Raw genomic sequence first — 10,630 nt, 5'->3', positions numbered from 1 at the left:
AAATTGGAACTCCGCGATTCCAATACTTGTTATAATTTAATGTATTGTGGGTACATAAAAAGGTGGTAAAAAAAGCATGTGAAGATCATGTGGTGTATATTTAATGCACTATACTGTTAATATATATGTAAAATAATTTATATACAATTATTATAACATATTTATTAAAATAATATCATAAAACTGTAGTAAAGTAACGTTAACGCAATATTACCAATATTGTATTGCGTATAATTGTCAACCATCTACATACAAATAATATAATCTGTTACGCTTACCAAAATATTTTAATATTTAATATACAACCACTATCCAGCATCGTAAATGAGCATATATATATGAATTTTTCATAAATATATACCAAATGCTTTACGATTATGCTTGACCGCGAAACGATCGCTTAAAACTGATGTTGGCAACTCTACAACCAACTTTCTAACAAAATCACAGCTTTTTTGAAGTTCTTATTAATTTCTAATTGGCACAATTTATAAAGATTTTCTTTGTGTGTGATTTACTTATATAAACAAATTATGAGATCAAATATTCCGAAAGGATGTGAGGACTTTGATTTCAAAGAGGCACTTCAATTTATCGTCGATGAGGAAGAGGAAAATGTTGAAGATGACCATATAGAGGATGGCGATGGAGAAGATAATGACGAAGAAAGTGACGAAGAAGACAATGGAGAAGATAACGATGGCGAAGATAATGAAGAACAGTTTATTGAAGAGTTAGAACTAGATGAGAACGCAACATCGTTTACATTTAACAACCACATATTCGAAATTACAGTTTGCGCTCTACACCCTCACCGAAAAATGGCAATTACCACGGACGGAGAAGATCGCGTTTTTTTGTGGGATACAGTTCATGCACAAGTTGTACAAACCGTTTTATTCCACCGTGACAAAATAATTTATTTGGAATTTTGTCATGATGGCACGTATTTAGCAATAGGTTATATTGATGGTGAGCTCTTTGTGTTTAAAGTATTACCACCTCCAGTTTCTCAACCAGAAGACTGTATACCTCATTCTGTACACCTACAAAAAGTGTGGCAAAAATCAACAAGCTTATTAGTTTGGTTACGCTGGCATCATACTGCATATGTACTATTTGCAGGCGATTATACTGGCGAAGTGTTTATTTTTGATATACAAAACTGTGATGTCAAGCTATTACCAAGAGAAGATGAAACCTCTAAGAATGGTCAAATAAGTCACGATGGCAAGAAACTGCTTCTCTCGTATGACAGCAAGATAAAACTATTTGACATAGAAACTTATAAAGTTTTATGGGTTGTCAAAACTAATACCCTACACAAAGCAATAGCGTGTTCTAAATATCACGCAACATATATATCCGGTGGGTTTGACGGTAAGAGTTTGTTTATTATTTATAAACACAAGTTTAGTATTATCATCTAGGTCAAGTAAATTTTTTCAATGATACTGGTATTCATGGCATTGCACAAGTTAATGGAGATATTCTGTTCTTTGCTTTTTCACCATCTTCACATTCAAAATTAGTCGCAGTTTGTTCATATCTTTACGAAGAAAGTGGAACTCGCAGTCAAATTACGGTGTGGGATTGTACCACGCATTCTTTATGTACCAGTTTTTATATACCCTCACGTGAGAATATATTATGGTGTGTTCAAAATCCAAATGAATAAAATGGGTTTTATTCTAATTTTATATTTTCTAACTTTAGTATGGAATGGATAAGTGACTATGTCTTATTAACATCAACTATATCTGGTGATTTCATTGCATATAACTTGCAGAGTGCATCTAAAATACTTACACTAAAGGGAGATGGTGTGCCAATATACTTCTTTAAATATAAAAAAAACGAACATATTATTTTAACGGCATTAGATAATGGACACGCAAAAATTTGTGAAGTTCCGATGCAATTAATTACTTATTTAATGAACTAAGATTTATTGTAAAAGTATTGAAATTATTTTCTGTTAAAATAAAATAAATAAATAAAACCCTTGGTTTTTTGTTTTTTTTTTTGATAAATAAACATAACATGTAATTATATTTTGAAAACATTAACAAATATCGACCATCGAAAATTGTCTTTAATAATAAATTTTTAATAATAATAATAATCATTATTACTTGTAATTTAATATAATATAATAAAACGTAAAATAAACTATATATAAAATTCAGTCCTATTAAATTTAATTAGTTCTTGTAGTTCTAAATAGATTTATGGATGACCAGTTTTGGCACAACTTGTCTTATTATCTCTTCGGTTTTGTACTTTTTTGAGAATATGAGATTGTATCTTAGATTAATACATATTGATGGGTTTGTAAATATCTACAAAGAATATCTGATGTAGTTCGTGGCTCAGCGTTTGGGTACTAGCTCATCTGCTAAACGGTTGCCATGGTAGTTATTATATTCTGGTATTCGAATGATGTATTCATCACTGTCTTCTAATCTTATTTAAAGAAATGTCATGGGATATAGTTCGTGGCTCTGCATTTGCGTACTAGCTCATCTGCTAAACGGTTGCCGTGGAAGTCACTATATTCTGTTATTCGAATAATGTATTCATCACTGTCTTCTAATCTTATTTAAAGAAATGTCATACGATAGGACTACATATGAAGAAAACATATGGAGTAAGTGAATTTTCAATAGCTGCTTTGCTATTAATAAAACATTTAATATCAGTTTCTGATATGTGAGTTCTCTATAGTATATCCCAACAACTTTAAGTGTTATTCCTTCTATTTGAGACACACTAAAACCGTCTGGTATTCTGAATGATACCTTATATCTGTTTATTACTTATTAAATTCCAAACTCAACTTTGTTGTCTAATTTGGAGCAGTCTGCGTTATTAATTTATACAACGTAATAGTTAAGATAATCATGTTACCACTTGTTTTGATATGGAGTGTTTAAAAAGTATTATCAGATTTGGTCGACTTATATGATACTCGACCTCTTGTTTTATATCTCGAAGTTTTTTCAGAATACTGGAGTGTCTAAGAGTGTATGGTTTTCTTTTTTCGATGCATTAACTCTAATTATTGCTTTAAAAGTGTGGTCGAAAGTGATCAATATCGAATGGAAGAGTAAGTAAAGTCTTAAGTGCTTTCAGAAGCGTTTACTTTAAGCATCCTATAATTATACGAAAAGCTGTTCTTTGAACTCGCACTCGTTGTGCGATTGCTTTTCATTTCTAGCAAAATGAGTATTCACAATTTTACTTCGATTCCCTTATTTAGAGCTGCATAGAGTTGTCTTCCTCGACGTGATATTAATTTAGAGCCACAGAAAGTATGTTTAGCATTAAAATCTCCAACTGATTTCGGCCCCAAGGAATCGAATTATTTTGTGACCTGTGCAGTTGTTAATGAAAATCAAGGTGAGGGACTATATACGGCAGATAACACAAGTTTCATTTAGGCAATCAGTATGCAGATAGAAGTAGCTCAGATATGTTTTGCGGAAAATTGCTCTAGTTCATAATGCCACATTGCACTTCTGATGAAAATATCAATAGCACCGCGAGCCTTACCATCGGGATGTTTGGTGTCATAAAAAGAGTAGCCTTGTGTGTCTCTGAAATTAGCATAACATTGATATTGTTTAAAGATAAGTGACAGCAGACTTCTAAAATGTTATGACTTAATCCGTTAGCGTTTCAGTGGCAGATTTTTAATGCATTCAATCTATTCCGGATCATGCTTTGTATCATAGACTGCATCATGTGCTGCATCCATTCCAGTAATTTGTTCATCCCTCTTATAAAAAAAGAAAACATAATATCAAACACAATCGTTATAATAAGATAATTCCAAGAAAAAAACTAAACTCTAATAAATACTATTCATTCAGCATCAACTAATGATGTTAGAAGTTTGAAAATTATATAAACGAATATATTGACGATCTCGTATTGCCTGCTAAAGAGCTGGATTTTAAAGTTATTTAGATGTTCTCATATCTCCGAAACAGCCGCAGTGGACGAACCTAGAAGTTGTGATGGAATGGTTATAGTTCAGCGAATAGTGATGATTGCAATAGAGAAACGTTACAAATTAAAAATCCATTTGTTTTTGACTTAATTTTGTTTTTTAAATTATCTTTGGTTTATTTTCGAATCAATATATACAGAATATTCATCTCAGTCAAAGTTTTACTGACAATGTTTGTCCATAATATAAAGACATCATTTTCATCAAGACTTTAGTAAATTGACGCTTAAAGGGTTGTAAATCAATCTTTTTACTTTAAAATTTTGTTGATTTATTTCAATAATTTCCACTTCATTGGGTAAAGTAAAATAAGTAAGTAAAATTATCGTTCTTGATTTTTGGGATCCCATTAATCACTTATCTGTAACATTAAAATGTGTCTTGATCTCTTTTTCTTCTTCTTTGTTTTATGAAACGCGAATTAGTGTTTAGAGTACTTTCACTCAATAGTGTCTGTGACCATTTAGATGATGCACCGTAAGAAGAACTCTGTTGAATTCTGTTAATAAGTTATTCAAATGATTTTATAGAAGTATACTTTGAAGCCCAGCAGATCTTCCGGATAGAATATATATTACATTATGATCTGAGAGAATACAATTTTGAATTGCTGTGCGCATCCACAGAATCAAACAATTTGAGCACTCTGTCTTTGGTGTATTATACTTTTGCACACTTTCGTCTCTCAAGTCGTTGTGCATGTCTTCATTGTATGAGAGACGTTTGGATTTGTATATGTAGGACACACATTTCTATTTTAAGTATATATGGATATGTCACTGGGCATAGTCCAAATGTGTCTTTCTTTTTCAGATCGTAATAACTATTATTACGGATCATATTAATATATATTACTTATTATCATTCATACCTGACGGATTGTAATAAAATAAATGGAAAAACAAAAAAAATTGTATACATCACATACATTATTTACTTACAAACTAGAATTTCAACTTTTCTTGAGTTTGAGAGGGTTCAGAGTTATATATACTTCTTGACTCTTATTTTCTTAATCGCTCAAATCACTCTCTGATTCGACGTTGACTCACAGCTGAATCATGTCCTCAATGTAAACCGTACAAATTTTTCGGTATTATTTTATGGAAGTTTCTCCTTTTTTATTAATTCATGCATTTTCAAATTCATATAATTATTCATAAGATCAACGAACTAAACAACTGATTTTACAACAAATGTAGCCTGCAATGTCACCTTTTTAACACATATTAAATTTAATTGCATAAGTATTGTCAGGTATGTGGGTACCAACACCATCTAGTGACAAAATACGAAGAATTTTGGCTATCACCTAATATTAGCTACAAGAAAAGGCTTTTTCGAAGTTCTACCCCAAAATTAGCACTAGTTGAGATAATTAATATAATAATGAATATAATAACGAATATATGAACCTATACCAGGTGTTCTAGATAACTCCTTCAATCATTCGTTATTTAAGTGACTCTTTTTTTTATTGCTTACTATTTGCTTCTGATACTTAAAATTATTCAAGTGATCATTTTAATATGCATTTCTTATTATACGAGTATATTTTGCATGAATTCCAAAGAAGTCATGCATGCATTTTTATGTCTTTCTTGTTTACAAATAAAATAAATTATATGCTATATGGCTTGTCTTTAAAAAACATTGTTTTATCACGTTTTGATTATATAAAGATAAAAAATAAAAAACAAAAGAAAGAATTTTATTACAAGATAACTGAAAACAGCTTCTGGAACAAAAATTGCAGTTTCGTAGAAGCTGTTCTGCACTTAAGTGCTAACTGCTTGAAATGGTACATTGGGTAACCGGCATGAACAGAAAACACAGTTGTCGAAATATAAAACAAATTAAACCAGTCAAATAAATTCGAAAGTTCCATGCTAGTATCCTAAATGTGGGAGAAAGTACTCAAAAACATTCACAAATGTTGAAGTATCGTTAAATTTTTAACTGCGAACGTGCAACAAATATACTATCCTCAGAACGAGTTGCAAGCAGTTTTCATAGTTTCAGTTGACAAAAGTTTTATGAGAAAAAATATATGTTAAGGTGAAATAAAAAAAATGAAAAGGAAATGAGAAAAAAAGCAGACTTTCTAAGATAATTTTCCGGCACTTCCATTTATAAGATACTACGAATGATAATATTGTTAAAAAAACTATTTCGTACATTTTAAATTCATTTTCAAATAGTTAAGCTTCCATTTAGAGCTTTTAAGGTTTCATACTAAATTAATTATATTGTCATAATTTGATATATCATTCATAAAATTAATTAAAAAAATTTTAACTATAAAAAAAAGAATATATTTTTGCGTATTCATACTAGGTATTTCTTCTTTCGTTTAAATGTCACTTCATAGGATATTGATAGCTCTAACTTAGCATAAATTTTTTATGGAAGAAAGCTGAAGCATTCTTTACTATTTGCTATCAAATCTTAAATTCACTTGACATTTCGCTGTTAGTTCAGATTTTTTTAATGTCACTTTGTGTATATAGGGCGATAAATAATACGAAATAAAGGGCAAATATCAAATTATGTTTGAAAATCGGTATAAATATACGAAATGCTAAAAGTGTTTAAGGGAATATATGCAGGCTTTCTATTGGTTTATGATGATGACGCAACGGTCTTGACAAGCTTGAAGTCAATTAATGATCAATGGTCCAAACAAAAACAATTTTCCATAAACAAAACATTGGGAAAGACAAAAAATTCTTTGAAGATATCACTGTGATCCCTCTCTCTCTCTGCTCTTTCTTTCGGGACTTATAAAAGAATATTATGACTTGTTCCAAAATTACATACAAATAGATATTGATTGCATACCTAAGAACTTAGTCTTTCTACAAAAAGTTTCTAGTAGTCTCTATTCCGTGCTATGTATCTATCTAAGCTCGTTAAACGATTTGGATGTTTTTGTAAATACTATTCGCCTCCGTGTTGTCTTTGAAGGTCCTCTTTTTCTTGATTCAATAACCTTGAGGACTTTAAAAGAATAGTCTATCAAAATTAAGTTGAAGAGTTGAAAAACAAAGGATGCGTATGCCATAAAATTTAATTGATGATCTGGGGAGATTAGCATTGCAGAGATAAGATAACAAATAGTCAGAAATGTTAATCACTGTAAATGGCACTAACGTGTAGTATATCATATACATTCAAGTACGATAACCGAAGAGCCAAAAGAGTGAAAATCACACTTTTGGAGAGTAGATCAATATATTGAAGAACGTTTTCTTTTTCTTTTTAAAGAATTTTTCTTTATAGATTCGTTTTAAAAGGTCTTAATGAATTTCTTTAAAAAATTCAGATGGTAGCTAAGAAAATTTGTTGGGAGTTACACAGTGATTGTGGACCAGAATTCTCTAAATGTAAACAAAATCATAACTCCAGGCAGTTGATATAAAACCACGGTAGCATGTGAGTTCTTGCCTTAAAAAATCTTTATTCATATCGTTCATTTAACATTTTTATTTCTTGTATTCATTTGGCTTCGACTAGTGGCTAGTCATGACACTTACAATTGACGATATAAGTCAATTTTATGATCCCGGCCATCGACAGATTTCAACTGATAAATTAATTTAGAACGATGAGTATAAAAAATGGGTTTGAAAAATGGGTTAAACGTTTATAGCGCAATGTTGACTCGGATGAAAACTATTTTAAATAAATTATAATAAAAAATGAAGACAAAAATTAGAATAAAAATAATTAAAATAAACATAAAATATTTTAAAAAATTCTATCTGAGCCAGACCAATCATCTCTGAATCAGACGATTGCAGACAGTGCTGAAGAAGATAAAGAGATAATAAAGCATTTATTTACTACTTGCCTAGCTATGTATTGGGCTCGGTAATTGGTGACTGGATAATAAAAATAAAAATGTAGAGACTATTAAGGAATTAAATTAAAGAAACTTATTCACTTTCCTCATAAAATGAATTAGTAAATTTTTTAGAAAGAACAGTAGATCAATTAATGTTTGTAGTACTCAACAGTTTTTTAGATAAACCACCTAATCTCACTACTTTGAATTTATTAATCAATCAATAATGGATGATCTTTCTTCTATATTTTGTATTTCTTCTATTTCCTCTATATCTTAATAAACAAGGGATGTACCAAATATTGTTAATGATATAATAATGTAATATTTATAACTTTATAGTAATATCAGTCAATTGTTTAAGAAATTTAATGTCGATTCTACATTAGTCAAAAACTCATATCTAAACACACACAACAGAATAGGACTTGACCGAATAAGTCCATTAAATGTTTTGATACATCCAATGCTATTCTTGAAATTTGGGAAAATAAAAGATGAAATAAATATTAATTTATTTAAAATTAAAATTAAATTTATTATTAAAAATAATAACAATGTACACGTTTAAATTTATTGCTTCATTCGTGATGACAGTTTTATCCTCTTAATACACTAAATGATGAGAACGTGCCGGATGGGAGTTGAAAAAATTCATCTGCAGTCTTATGCAGAATTAACTATTTATTTGTATCTTCTTCTGTGCAAGTCGCATAAACGCTGCTCTGTTTTAAAGATTATCATGAAATACAATATTTATGTTATACTTATTGCTGATGAATTATATCAGTTAAAAATTTAAAAATCAAATTGCATACAGATTATATACTAATTATAAAGAAATTCGAATACTTCATAAAATCACTGATGATGAGTATTTGGCAATACCCGAAACAGCGTTGTAAGGTCAGCCAAATTTCAATTAATTAAAAAAGTTTTTGTTGTTGTTTCTTCAATACTGCTCCAACCCTTCTAATTTCTTTTTATCATAAGATGCGTCACATTCGACAAAAAAAATTAACATTATAAATTAAATAATATTTTAATATTGTAAGTGATTTTCCATTTGTTTTTCATTTAATAGTTTTCATCGAATGGGTGTTGAAAATTTACTGGGAATAAATTATCATTTAAAAAATATATTTATATTCAATTTGCTTTTAAAATATATGTTTATTTTTTTACTTTTTTAAATTTTTGAAATGGTCTCTGCTTGTAGAGATATTGTTATATTTTAATCTATTTCCTTGAGTGCTTGCAACTTATCTCCTTCGTTAGTCCTTGAAAGGACTAGAACCAGAAAATATTATTTGAATCTCTTTCTGTAATATTTTGATTCCATTATGATAACAATTTATAATTGCTTTAAGGATTTATAAACTTTGCTATTTAATTCACATATATACTATTATTTTTTTATTAAATTCAGATTTTCAGTTTTCAATTTTCCGTTCTGTCAACTGCAATTTCGGTTGATCTCTTCGAGAATATTAAGGTAGAAAAAATAACCAAATTATTTTCTTGGAAATTCATTACTAGATTTTATACTCATAATTCAATAAATTTCTTTTTTTCATTTAAATTTACTTGCAGAAGAATATTTTACTTTATTGTATGCAAATTTAAATTCAAGTAAAATTCTTTTGTCATTTTGTAGACATAATTTTTTATGCTAGGATTTATGTTCTACCTAATCTGGAGTACATCTTCCCCAAACATGCAGAATTCTTAAAGCAAATAACAATTTGTATGCTAAACATTTTAAAACGAGCATTAAATGTTGATTGTCCTTTTAGGTACCGTTTTAATGCATTTGTATTTATGTCCTTGATTGAAATCTGATTAGAAATTAAATGTAACATTTTTGTTGCCTTTCAATTTTGCTAGAAAATTGCTTCAATCCTTGAAATATTGAAAAAAAAATACTTAAAACGACACATGAGTAATTCTCCTTTTTAAATAACAAAGTTCATTTAGACAAAAAATTTATAAAAAATTTAAAACATTTTTCTTCCTTATTGACTTCGTTTTTGTCAACAACTATTTTGACATTTCAAAATCTATTCATATTGGAATTCTGAATAAAGCCAACGGCTTCCGTATGCATTTGGTCAAGTGGGAGCTTGATTAGACTTAATTCAAATATAATGAATCAAAACATTATATGTGTACATATGTTTATTCATTATTAATGTGGTATGACATGACTGAATGGAAAACAAAAATATAGTCGAACCAACATTTTATCTGAAAGTCCCCCATGAAGTAAATTTGTGGGTAGAAGCTTGGGTTTCCATTTTTGACATACCATTTATACTCGTATGAGTATAGATACAATAATTCTGTGAATTTATTGAATATTAAAGAATTTGTTAAAATATCTTTCATCTATACAAAAACTATAACTCAACTATAATTTCAGTTTTGATGAAAATACAGGGTGATTAAATCAACACTATACATATTTGGAGTTCATACATATACGTATTTGGTACCTATGTATCAGGTTCTAGATACATTGTACTATGAGGAAAGCAGACAGTTGTATTAAGTCAATTTTAGGGTTTCTCTAACCATAACCAAGAAGGCGTGTTATGGGCTATGTTATGCATACAGTAATGCTCATGTCAAATATTCTTCTTATTGTTTTTATTGTCAACATAATCAAACATATAATCCTAATTTTTAGAGCTAACCTTTGCAGTTGATTGAATATATGGGATATGATACGGAATAACCGGTAGTCTCATAAATTCGTAAACCTTCAT

At 29.2% G+C, this 10,630-nt stretch overlaps 1 protein-coding gene across 1 annotated transcript; it reads left to right on the top strand.

Moving 5' to 3' along the window:
* The first annotated feature begins 533 nt into the window (after positions 1–533).
* Positions 534–1,945, top strand: LOC119683227 (angio-associated migratory cell protein-like). Its single transcript, XM_038096863.1, has 3 exons — positions 534–1,380; positions 1,431–1,653; positions 1,717–1,945. Exons 1-3 carry the CDS (start codon positions 534–536, stop codon positions 1,943–1,945), a joined length of 1,299 nt encoding a protein of 432 aa, XP_037952791.1.
* The last annotated feature ends 8,685 nt before the right edge of the window (positions 1,946–10,630 follow it).

Source organism: Teleopsis dalmanni, chromosome 1 (genome assembly GCF_002237135.1).
Source record: "Teleopsis dalmanni isolate 2A chromosome 1, ASM223713v2, whole genome shotgun sequence".
Classification (NCBI taxonomy): Eukaryota; Metazoa; Arthropoda; class Insecta; order Diptera; family Diopsidae; genus Teleopsis; species Teleopsis dalmanni.
This window is presented reverse-complemented; position numbering and strand designations above follow the sequence as displayed.

Bases quoted from the DNA above. Each gene is read 5' to 3' on its own strand.
- LOC119683227 (XM_038096863.1), top strand. From the start codon at position 534: ATGAGATCAAATATTCCGAAAGGATGTGAGGACTTTGATTTCAAAGAG. The intron at 1,381-1,430 runs GTAAGAGTTTGT...ATTATCATCTAG, and splicing joins TATATCCGGTGGGTTTGACG to GTCAAGTAAATTTTTTCAAT. The intron at 1,654-1,716 runs GTGTGTTCAAAA...TTCTAACTTTAG, and splicing joins TCACGTGAGAATATATTATG to TATGGAATGGATAAGTGACT.